Here is a 25,552-nt window from a genome sequence, read left to right on the forward strand (position 1 = left end):
AAGATTAGTTTGCACTGCCATTTTACATTGCTTTTTATACTGAATGTACTATGGGTAAGAGTGTCAATGTGAGTAACTACAAAATGCAATTGCATGTAAATACACCTGAGTTTTTGTCAAGTCAGGAGATTGGACAGAAAGACCCAGAGAAGGATCTGAGAAGGGGCAAGGAGGAGTGGGACGCTTCTTCATTCTTTAGACATAGGAAGCTTTATAAAAACATAATATCATAGGTGCAAATAACTCTAAAATGTTTTCTATAAAGTATTTTATATGACAGTGCTAATGAATCTTAGGATCATGCAACATACGTTATCTCATTGTTTTACTTATTTTTTATAGGAAAAGTAGCCATCAAAAAAGAAGACTTGTGTAACCATAGTGGCAAAGAAACTTGGTTTTCACTACAGCCTGTTGATTCCAATTCAGAGGTTCAGGTAAATATTAAGTCTTAAGTAATGCAAGAGATTGTCACACATAGAAAATGAGTGAAAATGAAATGGATTATGCTGGGTCATTTAGTTAGAGTTTGTGATACTTTATTGTGAATTCTAACACCAGATATTACAGACCTTTGAGTAATATAGAGCTGTGGGGAAGGTAGAGCTGAAAGGAAATGGCTGTGGCATGTTTATTCAAAAATAATGCACAAGTGTATGCAAATGTGTGGGTTCAGGGAGATTATGTTAGGGAGCACATATTTTTTTTCCTGCCTTAGTTCTGCTGTTCACGTAAACAGAAGCAAAGTATTAATTTTTTTTTTTTAAAGAAGAGGAAAGTTATGCTTTATTAACTCTGACCTTGGAAGTCTGTGATTTTATTCATTCTTATCGGGATACTCTGTTCACTCTCTAATAAACTAGACTCGGGGAAAATGTTACTCATTTTAACTATGCCTGAGCCCACCATATAGAGCCTTCATTCCCATACCCATCCTTTCCTGTTGTTCACCTCTTTTTTTATTTGAAAGGGTATCATTACTCCTTTTAATCCCTTCTTTTGTTTTGTCAAAATAAGAGGGCTTTTGCAGATTCTATACGAGTAGAGATCTATCTTTTAACCACATAGCTGAAGTTTCTATTTCCTTCTGGAAAATTTGAGTTGCTCTGTCTTAGAAATTGTTATTTCTATCTAAAGGGAAATTTTTTTTGTAAACCTATTTATTTATAAAGTATGGTAAGGATTGTGAAATCATTTCCCGAGGGCATAACTGCAAACAGGATTCATCTTCTCTAAAAGAAGTTATAATTTGCCACTGTGACTCAAACAGAAGTTTTAAGACAAGAAAAAAGTGCTGCTTGCACACCCACAGATAATTTGCAATAAAGTGCCTGTGCTCTATTTCCTTATAACCTTTCAAGCATTCTCTGATTAGATTCTCAAAAAAACTAAGCATTTGTGTACAAAACCCCTGCTTAAATACAGAATACAACTGACTCTTCCCCGGTTTTATCTACTCCACCTCATTTTAAAACTCTTTTATTTCCATTTGACTATAAGTATTATCCACATACCAATTATACAGGGATGTTAATGATCCAGGTGAGAATCAATATGAGTAAGTTGAAATGGCTTAAATTAGAAGTCAGAAAATTTAGGTTCTAGTGTTTATATGTGGTTACTTTAATGATGTTGAAATTAATTTCTGTAAAATGGGAAAAGTCATCATGTTTGACTTATATGGTTTTAAGAATTAAGTGGAAGAGTACTTTAAAAACTGTTAATTGCTATACAAATATAAAATATGTTACTATCAGTCTGGTGGCTATTATATAATGTGCCTTTACAGAAAGCATATTTTCATTTTGAAAATTTTACATTAAAATACCAGCTTTTACTTTTAGTTTTTCATATCCAATTTAACACCTTTTTCATAGACAACCCACTATTATACACTTTTGGTATAATGTAAATTTTTCTAATAGTTTTAACAGAAGACTAGAAGTGGCTTTGAAAATTTTGTCTGAAATGATATTTGAGGATTATTTTAAGATTTAGTTCAATAAGTGTTCTTTTAACCAGTATAAATTTTCTAAAGGATTTAGGGCTCCAGTTCTGAAAAAGTAGAAATCTCTATAGTGTAACTCTTAGAGATAGTTATTAGAGGTTAATACTGGGACATGATTATACATATAAAACTCATCTCTGAAACATAAAGATTCTAGAAGCAACATTTACCTATTAGGTATCATATTCACATTTTAAATTTGCTACAGGTTATTTTCATGACTATGGGTTGCTAACCTTTGCTGTCATTTTTGTCTTAAATGATAATTAGCTAGTAAGAGTTACCTGCTATTTAAAATAGATTTTAGAAGGAAGAGTATGTTAGGAAGTAGAAGGGATGCATAATACTTTTCATATTAATATGGTGCCATTGGGAATATTATTGTGCTGGCCAAAAACTGAACTGGGAATACAGAAGTTGACTTTGTGAGTCTAGAAAAGATAGAAAAGTAGCCCATGATTAATACAGATCCCAGTTGTTGGTTGTTTTGTTTTGTTTTGTTTTGTTTTAAGTTTGCTTGCTTATGTAAACTTTACAAAAAAATATTTGGAAAAAGTAAGAGCAATTGATGAGGACAGTAGGAGAAAGCTATGAGATAGACTGAGTTTGGCAAGGATTCTAATAATTACTTTTATATAACTATATCATTATATACCAAACATGGTACCAAGTATTTAATATATGTTATCTCATTTAATCTTTACAGTAACATTATGAGGTAGGTAATAATACCTCCATTTTACAGATAAGGTAAATGGAATTCACAGAGATTAAATGACTTCTCTACAATCACAGAACTACTAAATGATGAAGCTGTGATTTCAACAGAGATCTATCTGATTCTAATACTCCTAACTACAGTCTTTCTGACCTTTTAATACTCTGTACTGTTAGTCATAAAAAGTCTTTAGCAGATTAGGAGAGTTACTTAGGTAGCATCTAAAAATAGAATAGAAGCCTACTCAAATTAGCTCAAACAAGCATTGTACAGTGGTGTGTTCTGGTAATCACAGCTACTTGGGAGGCTAATGTAGGAGGATCACAAGTTTGAGGCCAGCCTGGGCAATAGTGAGTCCCGTTCTTAAAATAAAATTTGAAAAAGAGCTGGTGATCTAGCTCAGTGGTAAGAGGGCCCCATGATTGGCATTCAGTCCCCAGGACTTAAAAAGTAATTAGCTCAGAGAAAAAGGAAGGGGCATTGGAAAGTTCCTAGGGAGTTTTTCTGTTTTGGGTTTTTGTTTATTTGTTTGTTTTGCCATGGTCTGAATCCAGTTCTTTCTCTCTTTTTCTTTTTTTAAAATTTGTTCTACATGACAGTAGAATGTATTTTAACATATTACACATACATGGAATATAACTTCCCATCCTTATGGTTGTAATGGTATGAAGTTACAGTGGTTGTGTATTCATATATGAACATAGGAAAGTAATAGCCTATGCATTCTACCATCTTTCCTATTCTCATCCCTGTCTTTCCCCTTTGTCTAATCCAATGAACTTCTGTTCTCCCCACATTATGTGTTAGCATCTACATATCAGAGAGAACATTTGGCCTTTGGGTTTTTTTTGGGGGGGGGGATTGGATTATTTCACTTAGCATGATAGTCTCCAGTTCCGTCCATTTATCGGCAAATGCCATAACTCCATTCTTCTTTATGGCTGAGTAATATTCCGTGTGTGTGTGTGTGTGTGTATGTGTGTGTATTTTCTATACATAAATACACACACACACACACACACATTTTATTTATCTAACTATTAAAGGGCACCTAGGTTGATTCCATAGCATAGCTATTGTGAATTAAGCTGCTATAAACATTGATGTGGCCATGTCACTATAGTATGCTGATTTTAAGTCCTTTGGTTATATGCCAAAGAGTGGGATAACTGGGTCAAATGGGGGTTCCATTCTAAGTTTTCTGAGGAATCTCCTAGTGAGCTTCTTCTTTTTTTTTTTTTTTTTTAAAAGAGAGAGTGAGAGAGGAGGGAGAGAGAGAGAGAGAGAGAGAGAGAGAGAGAGAGAGAGAGAGAGAGAGAGAATTTTTAATATTTATTTTTTAGTTCTCGGCGGACACAACATCTTTGTTGGTATGTGGTGCTGAGGATCGAACCCGGGCCGCACGCATGCCAGGCGAGCGCGCTACCGCTTGAGCCACATCCCCAGCCCATAGTGAGCTTCTTGAAATGTAATTATAGGAATGTCACTATGGTCACTATGGCTACCTTGAGTAAGAGAGTTATCAAGCATCTGCAGAGAGGCTGTATCTTATGTGGAGGTTAGGTTATGACAATAGCAGAATAGAAAAAATTGATATGAATTAAAATTGTTTTTGAAAAGACTTTCTCATAAAGCATACTAGAGCGGTTTGGTTTTTATTGACCACCACATAAAATAGTTGGCTTACATTTGGGGCCATGGTGGAATGAAAAATATGTACTATATTGTTAAACCATAGACCTCCACTTAATAACACTGTAAGAGGCACTCGGGAACTGAGACTCCTGATTCATTTCTTCCTACTTATATACCCACTGTGCTGATTGAGTACAGCTATTCACTGTTTAGTTTTTTTTTTTCTTTCACGTGTGTTTACATGTGAACACAACATCTATTTTGTTTGTTTATTTTTATGTGGTACTGAGGATCTAACCCAGTGCCCCACAGGTAGGGAGCAAGCGCTCTGCCACTGAGCTACAACCCCAGCCCCTCCTTTGATTTTGAAGAGTGAATAGTTAATGTTTTCTCTAATGAAAAGGAAAGGGAAAAGCATCATTTAAAGATAAGATTCCATTGTATTCTTCTTGTGTATCCATTGAGACTATATGTCTGTTCCTCTGCTTCTCTGTGAATCTATTCTCCTGTTTATAGACTTAATCCATGTGACCATATAGCCTCCTAACTCTTGAAGATCAGATTTAGCAATTCATAGAATTGGACAGATTTGGGTCAGATGTCCACTGAAGTCTAATTTGATATGGTTAGAGGAAAAGCATTGGAGGGCAATACATTTAGGGCTTTGCTCCTTAAGAAAGTGGTTTGGGTCCGACATGGTGGCTATACCTGCAATCCCTATGAATTAGGAGGCTGAGACAGATGGATCACAAGATTTAGGTCAGCCACAGCAATTTAGCAAGACCCTGAGCAACTTAGTGAGACCTGTCTCAAAAAATTAAGGGTTGGAAATGTAGCTTAGTAGTAAAGCATCTCTGGGTTCAGATCCTCAGTACACCCTCCCCCGAAAAAAAGGAGGGTTTGGGTGGAGGAAATGATTGGCATCTCTACCTCAGAAGGGGGAGATGTTTGATCTTCTAGCTTTGCCACTCATTGGCATTTGCACCCAGAATACTTGCTAACTTATTGCCTGAGGATCATATTTGAAATGTAAGTTTTAGTATAAAGGATTCTATTTGGGTTGCGAAGTTTTAGGGAAGTAGCATGCAGAAACATAATTTAGCCGTCAAATGAAAATATCCTCATAGTAGTAAGGTGGCTTTTATTACAGAATAGTTGAAAAATTAAGAATTTAACTTCTACCTTGAATTTCACTTAGATGCTTTATAACTCTAATGTTAATAATTATTTTTCATTTTATTTTCAAATGAATAGTAGTGTTTCATGAGTGAATTTTTCTGCTTAAACAATGTCTTTTCTTGACTTGATTCTTCTACCTTTTATAGTTTTCCCCTCTGGGTTGAACCATTTTCTTCATGCTGCTCTGTTTTGCCTTCAGACTCCACAGTGATTCAGAGGGAAAGCACAAATGGCTCGCATTATCTGTGACATCATATCACTATGTCTAATGGACACTTTTCAGTACTCTTATTTGATCTTTAAATAGATTTTGATTCTGGTACAGCACTTCCTTAAATTTGAAGGATTCTTTCCCTTTGTTTCTGGTCCTGGTCACCAGTCTACTTCAGGTGATATTCTTTTTCCATATTGATTGCCACATAGGTGATGTTAGTATGGATTGTGTGGTGCTTTCTGTAAGTCCTCTTTTGTTTCAGTGATCTGCAGCCATGCTCTTGGCCATTAGGTCCTGGAACTCACAAAAATCTTCTACATATTTTTCCATTCTTTACTCTTAGGTACTATGATAAAGAACATGCTTTACATTAGACTGATTAAGCCATATCTTCCATATTGAGAGTTTACTGCTTTTGTTAATTGAGTTTGTCTCACACAGCTTGTACAAGCAGAATCTAGATGTAATGTCAGTCATATGCTTTTGATGAAGTTACTTAAGTTGCTGAGTCTTTTCCAACAAGCTTAACTTGAATTTCTGGATCATGCCATAAGCTTTTGATTATTTTATCATTTTTTAAACATGGTCTCTGCTTTATCTGTTTAGACAAGTATTTAAAACAAAATGCAGTGATTATAGCTAGTAATTCATATACCAGTTTCTTAAAACAGTTAAGACATAATGAATTTAAAAGCATAGTTTATTATTGCAGGGTTTTTTAAACTTTATTTATAAATTTGTATATGTAAATAACAAAGGGATGAGCCATCCTACATCACAATAAATACTTAAGGAGAAAACAAGTCCTACTGTAAAGAACTACCACTAATATAAGAAATATGTAAAACCTTTATTTTGCTTTTTATGACAGGAATTATGTTTAAAATTACTTACAGAGGTAATTTGTATATATAAAAACATCCTATTCGCTAGGTGAGGTGGCACATGCCAATTATCATTATCCTGGGAGGAGCTCCTTGGGAGGCTGAGGCAGGTGGATCACTTGAGCCAACGAATTTAATACCAGCCTGGATAACATAATGAGAACCCTGTCTTAAAAAAAAAAAAAAAAAACTATTACAAATCCAGAAGTTTTGATGTTCCTCTCCTCATATTTCTTTTTTCTGACCACTTGAAACAGTTCTTTTATGTGGAAATGGTTGTTAAAATTTAGTGGTTTGTAACTTAAAAATGTTTAGACTTGAGAAAATTTTAAATGCATACATTGTACTTTGCCCAAATGCCTCTCTTCATCTGAGTTTCCCCAAACTGTATGCGGAATTTTACATGTAATTCTATATGGCTCCCAGAATATACATAATGTAAAGTTGAAATGATCACAGATATTTCTATGTGAAATTTTTGTAAAATTAATTGAAATAATAAAGTTAGCATACAAAAATATTAAATCTTCAGACAGTATCAGAGTAATATGAATTCCTAAAAATGCTCCTTAATACAAAGGAATATAATTTAAAATATATCAGCCTAACATAATAATTAATGCTATGAAATTCACATAAAATAATACCTTCTAGAAATTTGTTTTATTTTAAACTAGAAATATACAAGACAGGGGCTGGGGTTGTGGCTCAGTGGTAGAGTGCTTGCCTGGCATGCATAAGGCATTGGGTTCCATCCCTGGCACCACATAAAATAAACAAATAAATTAAAGATGTTGTATCCATCTTTAAAAAAAAAAGATATATACAGTACAGTGCCACGTACTTTATCTTCCAACATTTCTTGACACAGGTGAAAAGTGCCTCATTGAACTTCCCTCAGGAGATTAAATAATAAAAAGAAAGCATTTGAGTCCTAAATCACCATTTCATGTTCATCATCAAACATGCTGTGGTTCCATGTCAGAGTTTTACTGTTCTTTGTAGGTAATGTCTGTTTTCTGTAGTTGCTTTTAGGACTTACTTTCTTTATTATTGTTCCAGGGATTGAACCCAGAGGTATTTAACCATTGAGCCCCTTCCTCAGCCCTTTTTTGTATTTTATTTAGAGACAGGATCTGCTAAGTTGTTTAGCGCCTTGCTAAGTTGCTGAGGCTGGCTTTGAACTCCCTGTCCTCCTGCCTTAGGCTTCTGAGCTGCTGGGATTACAGGTGTGCTCCACCATACTGGGATAGCACGTACAATCATTTCTTACCAGTCTTACTGTGCTGTGCCTAATTGTAGTTTTCTTCTTTCTTTCTTTCTTTCTTTCTTTCTTTCTTTCTTTCTTTCTTTCTTTCTTTCTTTTTTGAGAGAGAGAGAGAATTTTTTAATATTTATTTTTTAGTTTTCGGCGGACACAACATCTTTGTTTGTATGTGGTGCTGAGGATCGAACCCGGGCTGCACGCATGCCAGGCGAGTGCACTACCACTTGAGCCACATCCCCAGCCCTTAGTTGTAGTTTTCTTTATGTTTATCCTATTGTGTGATCCTAGGATTTCTTGAATCTGTGACTTGATGCCTTTTATCAAGTTTCGAGCAATCCCAGGCAATTATCTCTATCCACTTTTTTTTTTTTTTTTTAATTATTTATTTTTTTTTTAATTTTTTATTGATTATTTAAAGCATTACATAGCTCATGATATATCATCTTTCATACATTAGACTCAAATTGTGTTTTGAACTCCCATTTTCACCCCAAATATAGATTGCAGAATCACATCTGTTACATATTCACATTTTTACATAATGCCATATTAGTGTCTGTTGTATTCTGCTACCTTTCCTAACCCCTACTATCCCCCCTCCCCTCCCCTCCCCTCCCATCTTCCCTCTCTATCTCCCCTGCTGTTGTTCAATTCTCTCCCTTTTTTTTCCCTCCCCCTTGCCCCTCATAGCCTCTTATAATTTTATGTATCCTTGAAGGTCTCCTACCATTTCCATATGCTTTCCCTTCTCTCTCCGTTTCTCTCCCCCCATTCGTCTTTGTTTACTGTAGTCTTTTCCACATGCTCTTCCTTCCTGTTCTGTTCTTAGTTGTTCTCTTTATATCAAAGCAGACATTTGGCATTTGTTTTTTAGGGCTTGGCTAGCTTCACTTAGCATAATCTGCTCTAATGCCATCCATTTCCCTGCAAATTCTATGATTTTGTCATTTCTTAGTGCTGCATAATATTCCATTGTGTATAGATGCCACATTTTCTTTATCCATTCATCTATTGAAGGGCATCTAGGTTGGTTCCACAGTCTAGCTATTGTGAATTGTGCCGCTATAATCATTGATGCAGCCGTATCCCTATAGTGCGCTCTTTTAAGGTCCTCAGGGAATAGTCCGAGAAGTGCAATAGCTGGGTCAAATGGTGGTTCCATTCCCAGCTTTCCCAGGAATCTCCATACTGCTTTCCAAATTGGCCTCACCATTTTGCAGCCCCACCAGCAGTGTACAAGTGTACCTTTTTCCCCACATCCCCGCCAACACTTGTTGTTGTTTGACTTCATAATGGCTGCCAATCTTACTGGAGTGAGATGGTATCTTAGGGTGGTTTTGATTTGCATTTCTCTGATTGCTAGAGATGGTGAGCATTTTTTCATGAACTTGTTGATTGATTGTATGTCCTCCTCTGAGAAGTGTCTGTTGAGGTCCTTGGCCCATTTGTTAATTGGGTTATTTGTTATCTTATTATTTAATTTTTTGAGTTCTTTGTACATTCTGGATATTAGGGCTCTATCAGAGGTGTGGGGGGTAAAGATTTGTTCCCAGGATGTAGGCTCTCTATTTACCTCTTTTATTGTTTCTCTTGCTGAGAAAAAACTTTTTAGTTTAAGTAAGTCCCATTTGTTTATTCTGGTTGTTAACTCTTGGGCTATGGGTGTCCTATTAAGGAATTTGGAGCCCGACCCCACAATTTGTAGATCGTAGCCAACTTTTTCTTCTATCAGACGCAGTGTCTCTGATTTGATATCTAGCTCCCTGATCCATTTTGAGTTAATTTTTGTGGATGGCGAGAGAAAGGGATTCAATTTCATTTTGTTGCATATGGATTTCCAATTTTCCCAGCACCATTTGTTGAAGATGCTATCCTTCCTCCATTGCATGCTTTTAGCCCCTTTATCAAATATAAGATAGTTGTAACTTTGTGGATTAGTCTCTGTGTCTTCTATTCTGTACCATTGGTCCACCCGCCTGTTTTGGTACCAGTACCATGCTGTTTTTGTTACTATTGCTTTGTAGTACAGTTTGACCTCTGGTATCGCTATACCTCCAGATTCACACTTCCTGCTTAGAATTGCTTTTGCTATTCTGGGTCTTTTGTTTTTCCATATGAATTTCATGATTGCTTTGTCTATTTCTACAAGAAATGCCGTTGGTATTTTGATTGGCATCGCATTAAACCTATAGAGAACTTTGGGTAATATCGCCATTTTGATGATGTTAGTTCTGCCTATCCATGAACAGGGTACATTTTTCCATCTTCTGAGATCTTCTTCTATCTCTCTCTTTAGGGTTCTGTAGTTTTCATTGTATAAATCTTTCACCTCTTTTGTTAGGTTGATACCCAAGTATCTTATTTTCTTTGAGGATATTGTGAATGGAGTGGTTTTCCTTATTTCCATTTCAGAAGTTTTGTTGCTGATATATAGGAATGCCTTTGATTTATGCGTGTTGATTTTATAACCTGCCACTTTGCTGAATTCATTTATTAACTCTAGCAGCTTCTTTGTAGACTCTTTTGGGTCTGTTAAGTATATTATCATGTCATCCGCAAATAGCGATAGTTTAATTTCTTCTTTTCCTATTTTTATGCCTTTAATTTCTTTTGTCTGTCTAATTGCTCTGGCTAGTACTTCGAGAACTAAATTGAATAGAAGTGGTGATAGAGGGCATCCCTGTCTTGTTCCAGATTTTAGAGGGAATGCCTTCAATTTTTCTCCATTCAGAATGATGCTAGCCTGAGGCTTAGCATAGATAGCTTTTACAATGTTGAGGTAAGTTCCTGTTATCCCTAGTTTTTCTAGTGTTTTGAACATAAAGGGATGCTGTACTTTGTCAAATGCTTTTTCTGCATCCATCGAGATGATCATGTGGTTCTTGTCTTTAAGTCTATTGATGTGGTGGATAGCATTTATTGATTTCCGTATATTGAACCATCCTTGCATCCCAGGAATGAATCCTACTTGATCATGGTGCACAAGTTTTCTGATATGTTTTTGTATTCGATTCGCCAGAATTTTATTGAGAATTTTTGCATCCAAGTTCATTAGAGATATTGGTCTGTAGTTTTCTTTCTTTGAAGTATCTTTGTCTGGTTTTGGGATCAAAGTGATGTTGGCCTCATAGAATGAATTTGGAAGAGATCCTTCTTTTTCTATTTCTTGAAATAGCTTGAAAAGTATTGGTATTAATTCTTCTTTGAAGGTTTTGTAGAACTCCGCTGTGTACCCATCTGGTCCAGGGCTTTTCTTAGTTGGTAGTCTTTTGATGGCTTCTTCTATTTCTTCTTTTGTTATTGGTCTGTTTAAATTGTGTGTGTCTTCCTGTCTCAATCTGGGCAATTCATATGCCTTAAGAAATTTATCGATATCTTCGTTATCTTCTATTTTATTAGAATATAGGGTTTCAAAATACTTTCTAATTATCTTCTGTATTTCTGTAGTGTCTGTTGTGATATTGCCTTTTTCATCCCGTATGTTAGTAATTTGAGCTCTCTCTCTTCTTCTTTTCGTTAGCGTGGCTAAGGGCTTGTCTATCTTATTTATTTTTTCAAAGAACCAACTTTTAGTTTTATCTATTTTTTCAATGGTTTCTTTTGTTTCAGTTTCATTGATTTCTGCTCTAATTTTAATTATTTCTTGTCTTCTACTACATTTGCTGTTGTTTTGCTCTTCCTTTTCTAGATTTTTGAGGTGTTGTGTGAGTTCATTTATTTGTTGGTTTTTTCTTTTTTTGAGGTAAGAACTCCAAGAAATGAATTTCCCTCTTAAAACTGCTTTCATTGTGTCCCATACATTCCGGTATGTTGTGTCTGTGTTATCATTTGACTCTAAGAATTTTTTCATCTCCTCCTTTATGTCTTCTATAACCCATTGATCATTCAATAACATATTGTTCATTTTCCATGTGATGTAGGATTTTTCCTTCCTTCTCTTATCATTGATTTCCAATTTCATTCCATTATGGTCAGAGATGGTGCATGGTATTATCTCCACGCCTTTATATTTACTAAGAGTTGTCTTATGGCATAATATATGGTCTATCTTTGAGTAGGATCCATGTGCTGCTGAGAAGAACGTGTATCCACTTGATGATGGTTGATATATTCTATATATGTCGGTTAAGTCTAGATTATTGATTGTGCTGTTGAGTTTTATAGTTTCTTTATTCAGTTTTTGTCTAGAGGATCTGTCTAATGGCAAGAGCGGTGTGTTGAAGTCACCCATAATTATTGTGTTGTGGTCTATTTGACTCTTGAACTTGAGGAGAGTTTGTTTTATGAACGTTGCAGCTCCATTGTTGGGTGCATACAAATTGATGATTGTTATGTCTTGTTGGTGGATGGTTCCTTTTAACAGTATATAGTGACCTTCTTTGTCCTTCTTGATTAACTTAGGTTTGAAGTTGATTTTATTCGATATGAGTATGGCCACTCCTGCTTGCTTCCGAGGGCCATGTGAGTGGTATGATTTTTCCCAACCTTTTACCTTCAGCCTGTGTATGTCTTTTCCTATCATATGAGTCTCTTGAAGGCAGCATATTGTTGGATTTGTTTTTTTGATCCAGTTTACTAGCCTATGTCTCTTGATTGGTGAGTTTAGGCCATTAACATTTAAGGTTACAATTGAGATATGATTTGTATTTCCAGTCATGCTTCTTTATTTATTTATTTTAGTTTGGTTAGTTTTGCTTTTTGGTTATTTTCCTCCCCCTTTACTGAGATACTTCCTGCTGTTAGTTTTGGGCACTATTTTTCACATCCTCTTCTTGTAGTGTTTTGTTCAAAATGCTTTGCAGAGCTGGTTTTCTTGCTGCAAATTCTTTTAGCTTTTGTTTATCGTGAAAGATTTTAATTTCATTGTCAAATTTGAAGCTCAATTTTGCTGGATATAGTATTCTTGGTTGGAATCCATTATTTTTCAGCGTTTGAAATACGTTATTCCAGGATCTTCTCGCTTTCAAAGTTTGTGATGAGAAATCTGTCGTTAACCTAATTGGTTTACCCCTGAAAGTAATCTGCCTCTTTTCTCTCGTAGCTTTTAATATTCTCTCCTTGTTCTGTACGTTGGCTATCTTCATAATTATATGTCTTGGGGTTGGTCTATTATGGTTTTGAATGTTTGGGGTCCTGTAGGCTTCCAGGATTTGGCAATCCATTCCATCTTTCATCTCTGGGAAGTTTTCTAGAATTATTTCATTTAATATGCTGTCCGTTCCTTTGGTTTGAATCTCTGTGCCTTCTTCTATCCCTATGACTCTCAGATTTGGTTTTTTTATGACATCCCATATCTCTTGAATAGATTGCTCGTGGGAATTAAGCATCTTTTCTGTGTTGACTATATTCTTTTCAAGTTGATAAACCTTGTCTTCATTATCTGATGTTCTGACTTCTACTTGATCAAGTCTATTTGTAATATTCTCGTTTGAGTTTTTAATTTGGTTTATAGTTTCCTGGAATTCTAGGATTATTGTTTGATTTTTTTTTAATATCTCTATCTCCTGGTAGAGCTCGTTCTTTGCCATTTGAATTTGTTTGTTTAATTCATTTTCAAAATATATTTTTATTTCTTGGACTTGCTGTCTCATGTCTTCTCTAATATTCCTTTCCATTCGAGTTAGGTATGCCTTGAGTTCTTTCCCTATACCTGTTTCTGAAGTTTCTATGTCCTCCTGTAGAATTGAGTAGTCTTGCATTGTTTGTAATCCTTTTTTCCCTTGTTTTCTCATGTTGTCCACGTTACTTTCCAGCTCTTTTTGATTGTCATGTTTCTGCTCTCCTCTATAGATTTGTTTTGTTTCTGTATTACTCTGATGTCTCTCCTTTGTGTTGTTGAAGTATGACTGCTAACGTGGATTCCGTTGGGAAGGAATTCCGACGTTCGAGCTCCAGTGACGACACTACTCTGCTATGACGGGCCCCAGTCTCCTTGCTGGGGTGCCCTAATGGGGGGGTGTGACTGGACTGTCTCTGTGTGGTTTCAGCTCCCGGTCGTGGCAGGCGGGTAGACTCCAGCCGCCCAGTATCACAGGCCGCAGGCAGGTGATCCGTCACCAACGGGAGGGCGTTCTCCTACCGCCAAGTTACGCGGGCAGTGGGTGAACTGTCGCCGGTGGGCCTGCAGTTTACAGCTGCCCAGTCGCGAGGGCCTTGCCTCTAGGCTCCTGGTTTCTCCTGCTAGCCTTGGTTTCTCCTGCTAGACCAGATTTCCCCTCAGTGATGATTCTCGGCAGTTCAAACTGTACTCTGTGCCTGTTTTGTTGTTGCAATCTGTCGGACAGTGGCGGTGGATACTTCAGCTGTCCAAGATGGTGGCCGCTGGTTACCTTAGTGGAGTGTCCCTTGTGGGGGGTGGGGCTGTACCGCTTCCGTCCCCGCCAACAATCCCGAACTCAGCCCGGGGGTCAGTGCGGGCTTGGGCTTAGCTGGTGGGATACCACCGTGTCGCAGCCACTTAATTCCCTGCTGACTCGTTAACCCCTTCTCTGGGGCGCCACGCCTTCTGTAGCCTCGGGGCAGGCCGCGCGAATCAGACAGCCTGGATCTCCGGGGTCACACCGTTGGCTTTTGGGATCCCCAGCACTCTATGGTTTTGATTTTTTCTGCTTGCCCCTCCCCAGCGCTGGCTAGACAGGTTTTGTTTTGGCCGCTGATGGGAGGGGGGGGGGTTGAGGGTCAGGTGCCTCTAGCTCTCCTTTAGTCTTTATGCAGGCTCACTCTGATAGTCCCTCCCCCTGAAAGTCTAGGAGAGATTTTAAGCGAAATCCCCCTATGTATGGGGGCTGAGCTGGGTGACACACACCTGTTTGTTGTTGCAATCTGTCGGCGAGTGGCGGTGGTTACTTCAGCTGTCCAAGATGGTGGCCGCTGGTTACCTTAGTGGAGTGTCCCTTGTGGGGGGTGGGGCTGTACCGCTTCCGTCCCCGCCAACAATCCCGAACTCAGCCCGGGAGTCAGTGCGGGCTTGGGCTTAGCTGGTGGGATACCACCGTGTCGCAGCCACTTAATTCCCTGCTGACTATTTAACCCCTTCTCTGGGGCGCCACGCCTTCTGTAGCCTCGGGGCAGGCCGCGCGAATCAGACAGCCTGGATCTCCGGGGTCACACCGTTGGCTTTTGGGATCCCCAGCACTCTATGGTTTTGATTTTTTCTGCTTGCCCCTCCCCAGCGCTGGCTAGACAGGTTTTGTTTTGGCCGCTGATGGGAGGGGGGGGGTTGAGGGTCAGGTGCCTCTAGCTCTCCTTTAGTCTTTATGCAGGCTCACTGTGATAGTCCCTCCCCCTGAAAGTCTAGGAGAGATTTTAAGCGAAATCCCCCTATGTATGGGGGCTGAGCTGGGTGACACACACCTGTTTGTTGTTGCAATCTGTCGGCGAGTCTCTATCCACTTTTTTTCTAGCCTATTCTTTCTCTGCTAGAATTCCAATTACATTAATAGTACACTAATTAACTGTGTTTCATATATATCTCTTACGCTTTTCTTCTTTTCTGTGCTTCATTGTGACTTAGTATTTTCTACTGACTGACCTGTCTCACATTTTACCAGTCCTCTTTTCAACTGTGTTTAATCTAAATATGTCTTCATTCTGGCTATTGACTGGTTCTAAATTGTTCATTTGATTCATTTTATAATTCCTAGTTACCTTCTGGATTTTCCACTTTGCTTTCTATCTTTAAAAAATGTTAAAAGATAGTTATTTTGTACTCTCAATCTCTTGTAAATATGTTGTTCTTGTCATTTTTTTTCTTTATGGTTCTAATCCACTATTCCACTATAGTGGAATTTTAAATAGATTGGAAATAATCTGAGGCTTTTCCCCAAAAAAGATTTATGATAGCACACCACAACTGCTCTTTCTGTTCCATTGATCAGAACTGCATCAGATGTCTATTCTTGGCCACTGTTCTTGGCCTCAAGGGAGGGTAGATAATATTATATTTTTATGGACTCATAACTGTCCCCTCAAAAAAAAAGGGCTTCATTTTCTATAATTCAGGCCTATAAAATTATGACAAATACAAGTAAAACTGAAATTTTGCATGAAATAGCCAAGAAGACTAAATTTTTCTAAAATGTTTATAGATTTGTTTTCCTAGCAATTGGAAAGTAGCCTCAAATAATTTGACGCTTTTGTTCATTTTTCTTTACTAACAGCAGTACAGTAGTAGAAACTTTGAATATCTAGATTGATAGTAAAGCTCTGAAATTTTAAAGCAAAAAAAGCAAAGCAAAAATCCAAAATCCTTACTAAAGATAACTTCTGTCAATTTTTGGTAAATATATGGCTGTGTGTGTGTGTGTGTGTGTGTACATATTTATGTGTATTGAGGTTGTTTTTACAAATTAATGTATTATACATTTTATTCTGTTGCTTCTGTGCTAAGTTTAATGTAACATGTTTCCATATTTATGTGTTCAATGAGGGTTTTGTAGTTTAGAAATTATACTTTCCTTAATTTAATTCATAAAGCTTTTCAGTTTTAATGTTTCGTATCTGCCTATTCTGTCCCTACTGTTTTCTTGACTAGGTTATACATAATTATGTCATTACTGACTAATATCCAAGGAATGTTCTGCTTGACAGGCAGTGGGAGTAATGAACATACTACATAGGCACTGACTCGGTTGTAGTGATTCCTGGTAGACTCCATTAAATATCTCTTTACTTTTAGCCTCAACAATACTGATTTTAGTTATGAATAAAATGGTTATACTTTTTTCTACTTTCTGAGTTTTTAAAAAAATTTTTTAGTTGTAGATGGACATAATACCTTTATTTAATTAATTAATTTATTTTAATGTGGTACTGAGGATTAAACTCAGTGCCTCACACATGCTAGGCAAGTGCTCTACTGCTGAGCTACAACCCCAGCCCCTCTACTTTCTGTTTTAATGGTGATTAGAAATACTGTAGGTCTTAGATGTTTCCTGCAAGATGGTTGGGAGTACTTTGTTATCATATAGTTTCTATTATAAAATGGTACATTTTAAAATAGAAAAACTTTTTTGAGATGCAGATGTTTGTACAGTTGGCTAAAGTTCCCTTGTTAGCTAAGTAATACACATGCTGGCATGACAGAAAACGCGACTTAAAATTCTAGTTGAATGATATTATAAATTATTTCATTGTGGATCTTTAAGGTCACTCTTGAATAGCAGAGCTTGTGAATATTAAAGGCAGGAATAACAGAAGACCCTACTTTGTAAATTATATATGATTTCATAAACATTCGTGCCTAGATTTTTAGTGAATGATTCGTTTCATTTGGTTCCAGCTCCACCTGTCAATTTTATTACAGCTTATGACTTTTTTGCTTTAGAGTTTAACTTTTTCATGCAGACTTTTGTATTAGGATTCGTCAATATTTATTGCTTATCACTTAACTCTGCATCTAACCCTGAACTTTATAGCTACTGGACCTCAGATTTCATTATTATATGACAAGACCCATAAAATAGGGCGATTCAGGTTGGAATCTTTGAAAGAATGTCTGAAAAGGGTTGTTCAGAAGAGCAGTGATAGGTAATAAACTTACCGCCTCTGATGAAATCACTCGCATCATTAGCCCATAGACATCACTCCTCTGTAATCTCTACTTGGCACTATGTCAGTTTGTCTTCTCAGTTGGGTGGAGGTAATCTAGCACTAATTCTGTTCACAACCTGTTTAGAATTGTTCATCACTAGTGGAAGGGAAGACAAACCAAGCTCTAGGTTACATTGTTCCTAAGCCTTTAATTTTTAAGAAAGTGACAGTTCATGTTTCTTTAAACTTACTAGATATTATTATTATTATTATTATTATTTTGCAGTTCCATCTCTTAGTGGCTATTCAGAAAAGTACTCCTTTTTTTTTCTCTCATCTTTCCATCAACGTCTTGGCAATATGTTATTGTCTTTTATTTGTTGTCTCCCTAACTAGTTGTATACTGTTTTTTTTTGTTTTTTTTTTTTTCTTTTGGTTCTGGGACGCTCAGGATGTTGCACATGGTAGGCAGGCACTCTACCACTGAGCTATATCCCCAGCCTTTTAAGCTTCTTGTAAATAGTAAGTGTGTCTTAGATGTCTGTAGATTCCTACTTGCTCCTATAGTGCCTCCCCAAACCTTGTAGGTATTCCATTAATCTTGATTAGTTGATAAAAGTAATGATTAACAAACAGTCTTACTGGATTTAACTTAGAGTTTTATTGTTTTAGAATTATGAGATTTTTTTTTTCTTTTTATGGTATTGCCTCAGTTCTTATTGCTGGTTTATCTTCTCTAATAAAAACATCCTACATTTTATAATTTAATTTCATTTAAAATTTCCAAAAACATAAGTAATATCTTTCTTTTTGATCTATGATAATTGAGGTATATAACATTTTATTGAACAGGGCATAAAATTCTTAAAATTAAATACTATATTTGATACAAACATTTGACTTTTTATATCTTTAAGAACTTTAATTTACATCAACAGTTATTAGTTATAACAAATAGTTTGGTCAAAGCTATGTGCTACTGAAAAGTCAGTGTATAATTAAATATGGGTACCATTTGAAAAAGTACATACTTTTAGTTAATATTTTGTCAGCAAAATAGACTTACTCAGTTTATAATTTTTTTTTGTCTTTATAGGGTAAAGTTCACCTTGAATTAAAGCTGAATGAACTGATAACAGAGAATGGGACTGTGTGCCAGCAGCTTGTTGTACAGTAAGCATATTTCTTTTACTAAAATCAGCTAGAACTAATTCTTCATTTTGTGTTCTTAAACCAACTTCTTATTTTAAATACTTCAAAAATGAAACTTTGGGCTCGGTGTGTAGCTCCAGTGTTAGAGTGTTTGCCTGGCATTCCTCAGGTCCTAGATTCAATTCCCAGTACCACAATAAAAATAAAAAAGAGCCAGGCACATTGTCGCATACATATAATACCAGCAGCCAGTAGCTTGGGAGGCTTAGATAGTAGAATCATGAGTTCCAAAGCCAGTCTTGGCAAAAGCAAGGTGCTAAGCAACTCAGTGAGACCCTGTCTCTAATTAAAATACAAAATAGGGCTGGGGATGTGACTCAGTGGTTGAGTGCCCCTGAGTTCAATCCCCTGTACTAAAAAAAAAAAAAGAAAAGAAAGAAAGAAAAAAGAAATCCTGATGTGTCATTTCTTTACTCAGTTCATATTTAGTTTATTTTTCACATATCTAGTCTGCTGAGATTATAATGAGTCATTAATTCATTCAACCAGTTTTTATTTAATTGGGTTAAATGATATATAGAGGCATTAGAGAATGACAGGATCACAGATAAGGTAGCTGCCTACCTGTCAGTGCAGACTTGGAAAGGCTTTTTAGAACAGGACCTCTAGAAACACCCCAAGCTTTAAAGACTGTAGAGCTAGAACCTGATGTCCATGCTGAGATGACCACATTGATTGCCACATACTTTGGATTTCTTTTTACTCTTTTTACCCTTAGGTCATTTTTTTTTTTTTTTAATCATGCAGGCTCTAATCTCCTGTTTTAGCCTAACCTCCTCCTCCTTCCTTCCCCTCTACATCCTCATTGTGGGTTACCAACTGATAACCTTTGTTCTGAATGCTTTCTCCATCTGTCCTCAGTTGATATCTGAATATCTCTAAGGTTCTGAGGCCCTTCTACAGCCTTCTCAATCTGAGTCCGTGTTAGTTTCTATCATACCCACATACCTTAGGGCAAGGCTGTAGAAGAGATGTTGTGTTCTTATGGCTGCTCCAAACTATAACTTAATTGTGAAAACTCCAGCTGCTTTGAGGCATTTTCTTTACATATTAATGTATACATATCTAATACTATGTATGGTATTATTTAGTTAATTTTTCCTGAAAAGTTCAAAAGAAGGTTGCATACATTATGTCCTTTATCTCTTAATGTATCAGTATGTATTTCCTAAGAATAAGGATAAATCCTAGATGACTCCAGTTTGGTTACCAAATTCAGGAAATTTAACATTGTTGCAATACTTTAATTTATAGTAATAGTTCAATATTTGTTTGCTATTTTTTCCCCTAGACTGAGAGTATGTAGAGAAAGTCCTTCTGCTACTTCCTCTCCTGTTTCTATTGGTTTATGATAGTCATTTAAAATGCAGTTAGTTGAGTTGGTTTTGTTTGTTTACATTCCATTTTAGATTCCCCGACATCCTTGTTGGTTTAATTTTTTTTTTAAATATTTATTTTTGAGTTGGACATAATAGTTTTATTTTGTTTATTTTTATGTGATGTTAAGGATCCAACCCAGGGCCTTGAACATGGTAGGCAAGTGTTCTACCGCTGAGCCACAACCCCAGCCCTAATTTTATTTTATTTATTTTTTTAAAAAATATCTTTATATATTTACTTATTTTTATGTGGTGCTGAAGATCGAACCCAGTGCCTCACGTGTGTGAGGCAAGTGCTCTGCCACTGAGCCACAACCCCAGTTCCCTAATTTTATTTTTGATATATAGAATATTAGCATGATTTTAACAGCTAAAATTGTACCAAAAGGCATTCAATTCCACCTAGCCCTAGGCAACCACAGTCTGATTTCTGTACCTATAGTTTTTGCCTTTTCCAAAATGTCATATTAACAGAATCATGTAATATGTATCTTTTTGTCTCCTTTCATTTACTTAGCACAATGCTTTTTTTTATACCTTTGTTTTATTTATTTATTTTTATGTGGTGCTGAGGATGGAACCCAGGGCCCTTGAGCCATAATCCCAGCCCCAGCATAATGCTTTTTTTAAAAAAAGTTTTTTATCATTAGCCAAGTGTAGTGGCCCATGCCTGTAATCCCGGTAACTCAGGAGACTGAGACAGCAGTATTGCAGGTTTGAAGCCAGCCTTGGCGACTTAGTGAGACCTCTTCTTACAAAAAGGAAAAAGGGGCTGGGAGAGTAGGTTAGTGGTAGAGCATCCCTGGGTTAAATCCCCAGTACCACAAAAATTTTTGTTGTTGTATAATAATCATTCAGAATAGTGGACTTCTTTGTGACATATTTGCACATACTCATAATGTAATTTAATCAATTTAATTCCCTGGAGTGTCTCCTTCCATTCCCCTCCTTCCCCCGAGATCTTCCTCTATTCAACTAGTTTCCCTTCTATTTTTATGAGATTCCCCACCCCCCCCTGCTTTCTCTTCATTTTTCTTTCTAGCTTCCATGTAGGAGAAAACATACAGCCCTTGATCTTCTGATTTGGGCTTTTTTCACTTAACATGAAGCTCCACAGTTCCATCCATTTTCTTGCAAATGATATAATTTCTTTCATTCTTATGACTGAATATATATATACCACACTTTAATTATTTATTCATCTGTTGTACATCTAAGCTGTTTCTGTAGTTTGGCTATGATGAATTGTGCTGCTATAAATATGGGTATGCATGTATTTCTGTAGTATACTGACTTTAATAATTCTTTTGGGTAAATACTGAGAAATAGTATAGCTGGATCATATGGTGGTTCCATTCCTAGTCTTTTGAGGAAGCTCCATAATGATTTCCACAGTGGTCATACTAATTTACATTTTCACAGACAGTATATGAGTTTCTACCTGCTACTACATCCTCACCAGCCTTTATTATTTTTTTTATCTATATATTTTTGAAAAATTCATCTATGAGAAAAGAGCTAAGAGGCCAATGGGGGGAAACATTCTCTTGGAGGTACTGTAAAGCCAAGTCTGTCCACTGCATTTCTTGTTCTTTCAAGATTCTGTGGTGACACTGTTTCTTGTTCATTTCAAGAAGTTCATTCAGTGGTATTGCAACATCCTCATAAGGCAAATTGTCTTCTACCAAATGTTATCAATCAAATCTAAGATCCTTCCATCTCTCTGGACCTCATTATCCATTTTTCTGCTGTTTTTCTGCAGCTTTGACCTTGTCAGATCTTATAAAGTTTTCTCAAATCAGTGCAGCTTCAGCAGGCTTTCTGCCCTGAATGCTTCTTGTCTGCTGCTGGCCCACTGCAGCACCTTCTTCCTCTGAACTAGGTCCTTGGCATCACATGACCCACATCCCTGGATAGCTTTTTTTTTTTTAAGTTGTAGATGGACACAATGCTATTTATTTATTTATTTATTTATTATTTTCTGTGGTGCTGAGGAACCCAATGCCCCACACATGCCACTCAAGCACTTTACCACCTACAACCCTAGCTTCCTGGATATCTTATTTTTGTTCTTGATAATCGTCATTCTGACTGGAGTGAGATGAAATTTTAACATAGTTTTGATTTGTATTTTTCTGCTGGCTAAAGAGCTGAACAATTTTTACATTTGGTCATTTGTACTTCCTTTTGAGAAGTGTCTATTTAGTTTGCCTACTTATAAATGGGTTATTTATTTATTTTGGTGTTGACATTTTAGTTCTTTATATATTCTAGATATTAATCCTCTGTCAGAAGAGTAGCTGGCAAAGATTTTCCCATTCTGTAGGCTGTCTGTGCTATTGTTTTCCTTTGCTGTGTAGAAGCTTTTTATTTTAAAGGCATCCCATTTATTCATTCTTGGCATTATTTCCTGAGCATTGCTGCCTACTCCTATATGTTAGAGTGTTTCTGGTATGTTCTCTTCCAGCAGTTGGAAAGTCTTTGATCTTTTTGAGTTAATCTTATGCAGCGGGAGACGGGATCTCTGTTCAATCTTTTGTGTATGGATATCCAGTTTTGCATGTTATAGTATAGGAGGTGCCCCTTCTCTTCTCGAGAGTGAATTCTTATATATGATACATTCTATATTTGATCTGTTTCCCCCACTCAAGGAATAGCTCCTTCAGTTATGCTTTCTTTCTCTAGTTTTATCAGCTTTACCTTCTCCCCTATGTGTTCTAATATCTGCCATCCTAAAAGGCATGCCTCCCAGACCTCATGTCTTCTTACCTCACACATCTTCCACCCCCAGCTACACCTTCCCCATTTCTCTGCTCTTCTTTGAAGGAAAACTTCTCAAAGAAAAATAGATATAGGGGTGAGAGAGAGAGAATACTAGCTGCATTTACTGAGAAGGCCTAGAAGCAATGCCATTCCATTAGCAATGAGCATATGTAGCACCTACATCTTGGTTCCTAAATAAAGCATTCTCTGTTCTCACCAGTAGATCTTTGTGTGATGAAGAAAATGTTTTATGTCTTCATTGTCCAATATAATAGCCACTAGCCATGTATGACTTTTGAAAACTTGAAATATGGTAAATGTGACTAATGAATTGCATTTTAAAATTTTATTTAGTTTTAATTCATTGAAATAGCCACATTTGGTTAATGGCTTTATATTAGACAGTATGACTTCAATGAAAAGAACCTATACTTCTTTTTTTAGCAGTGGTGATTTCAGGACTAGGGTAGGGAATATATAAGATGAGGCTGGAATATCTTGTGGGGTCAGAGAGTAAGGAAGTACTCAAAAAGTTGATCTCAAAGAAGTAGGGAACAGAATAGTGGTTACTTCATGGGGTATGGAGAGGCAGTGATGGAAAGAAGATGGTCAATGGGTGCAGTGGGTTAGGAGGAGTAACTTCTACTATTTTATTGTATAGTAGGATAAGTATGGTTGACAGTATAGCTATCAGAGAAGATTTTGAATGTTACTAACACAAAAGATTCAAGTCTGACTTTTTAGAGATACCAATTACCCTGATATGTTCATTACACATTGTAGACATATTGAAATGTTACACTGTACCCATAAATCAATAAATAAATACTATGTATCAATTAAAATACATTTAAAAAAATAATTGGATACAAGGACAGATCATCTGTGGTACTAAATAAGTGAGTATGATGACAAACAGCATATTTATATAGCCTCAAAGAATCTCCCCATAAGGTACCTAATAGCTACCACCTGACCCAAGTGATCAGTGTTAATATTACCAATAATGAGACATTCAGCACCTGCTGAAATGATGCAGTGTAGCATTGAGGACACCAGCATGCACGATTCTAACCTAACCATGAGTAAACATTAGACAAACTCAGATTAGAAAATCTCCAAAAAAACAAAATAATTAGCAAAGACTGGTAAAATGGGGCAAAAAAGATACTAAGGAACTCCCTCAGGATGGAAGAGACTAAGAAGACATGACAACTAAGTGGAATTTGGGGTCCCTTATTGCATCCTGGATCAGAGAAGGACAGTGTTAAAATTAAGTAAAGTCTGTAGATTAGTTAATAATATTTTTAGCCAACATTATATCAATGTCACTTTCCTGATTTCAGTAATTCCTCTATGGTTACACAAAAGGTTAAATGTTGGATGTTAGGTCTGCAGAAACTCTCTATTACTTTTACAACTTTTCTGAAAGTCTGAAACTGTCTCCAAACAAGATGTTTTCAAAAATTGTCTATACCCTGTGCATTCATCCAGGTTTGTCTTCTGAGTTCGAAACTTAGTATGTCCACTTGATGTTTCACAACATCACAAACTTAACTCATTTAAAACTGAATTTTTTATTCTCTTGTGTATACATCTCCTTCCACAATCCTAGCAAATGTTTGATTTCATTCAGTGTGTTTTTAAGTCAGATTATGTTTTTTTTAATCTCTAGACCATTCGTTTTTTATTTTATCTGTGTCTGCACAGAATATATGAAATATAATTAAATAATCTTTAAAATGTCATTGTCATATCTTAGTAGTATCCTGGTTGTTCTCTCTTGAACACCAGACATTGTGAAGTTGACATTTTTGTATTTCCGTGAATATTGGGTATCAATTAAGTTACTTGGAAACATTTTGATCCATTTATGATATCAGCACTCAGCAGAAGATTCAGCAAGGATTTTTGTAGCTCTCTGGAGGTTTTTCTTCCTCTGTAGCTTTCTTCCCTTCAGTATTCTGTCTTGGGAACCCTAGCCACTTTGACCTCCCCAGCTTTCGTCTTTTTTGGGGGTTGTTTCCTTTGGAAGGTAAATCTAGTCCCTGTTACTCTATCTCGGCTGGATGTAGAAGGTAACCTTTGTTTTTTGTTTTTAAAAATATCCAATAAAGCTTCATATGGTGGCGCACGCCTATAATTCCAGCGGCTTGGGAGGCTGAGGCAGGAGGATCTCAAGTTCAAAGTCAGCTTCAGCAACAGCAAGGTGCTAAGCAACTCAGTGAGACCCTATCTCTAAATAAAATATAAAATAGGGCTGGGGAGCTGGGGTTGTGGCTCAGTGGCAGAGTGCTTGCCTAGCATGCGTGAAGCACCGGGTTCGATTTTCAGCACCACATATCAATAAATAAAATAAAGGTCCATTGACAACTAAAAATATATTTAAAAAAAAATAGAGCTGGGGATGTGGCTCAGTGGTTGAGTGTCCCTGAATTCAATCCCTGGTGCCAAAAAAAAAAAAAAAAGAAAGAAAGAAAAGAAAAGATTTAGATTTATCTGTAGTGTAAGTAAGTTTGTCCATTTTCCTTTGTAATTTCCAGATAGCGCAGAAATACAGAAGCTTTATATGTCAATATAAACAACAACAAAAAAAGAAATTTAGTATACTGAGGTCATTTTCAACATTTGGCTTCTGCCCATTCATGTTTATGATGTGAAATTGTTTGATTTATAGATTAGAACAACAGTTATATCCTAGGTAATTAGGAAAATAATATTTTAGAATATAGGTAGCAAATAACCTGTATTTACTAATGTTA

The 25,552-nt window shown here is 36.4% G+C and overlaps 1 protein-coding gene across 2 annotated transcripts in view; it reads left to right on the forward strand.

Annotated features, from left to right (window-relative positions):
• The window catches only part of RASA2 (RAS p21 protein activator 2), a 119,149-nt gene that overhangs the window by 39,237 nt on the left and 54,360 nt on the right, over nt 1-25,552 (forward strand). For both annotated transcript variants that reach the window (XM_081300592.1, XM_081300593.1), the window contains exons 4-5: nt 343-437; nt 18,533-18,609. In XM_081300592.1, the coding sequence (XP_081156718.1) occupies nt 343-437; nt 18,533-18,609 (172 nt within the window). The remainder of the gene's footprint in view (nt 1-342; nt 438-18,532; nt 18,610-25,552) is intronic.

Source organism: Spermophilus citellus (genome assembly GCF_964194105.1).
Source record: "Spermophilus citellus genome assembly, chromosome: 7".
Lineage (NCBI taxonomy): Eukaryota > Metazoa > Chordata > Mammalia > Rodentia > Sciuridae > Spermophilus > Spermophilus citellus.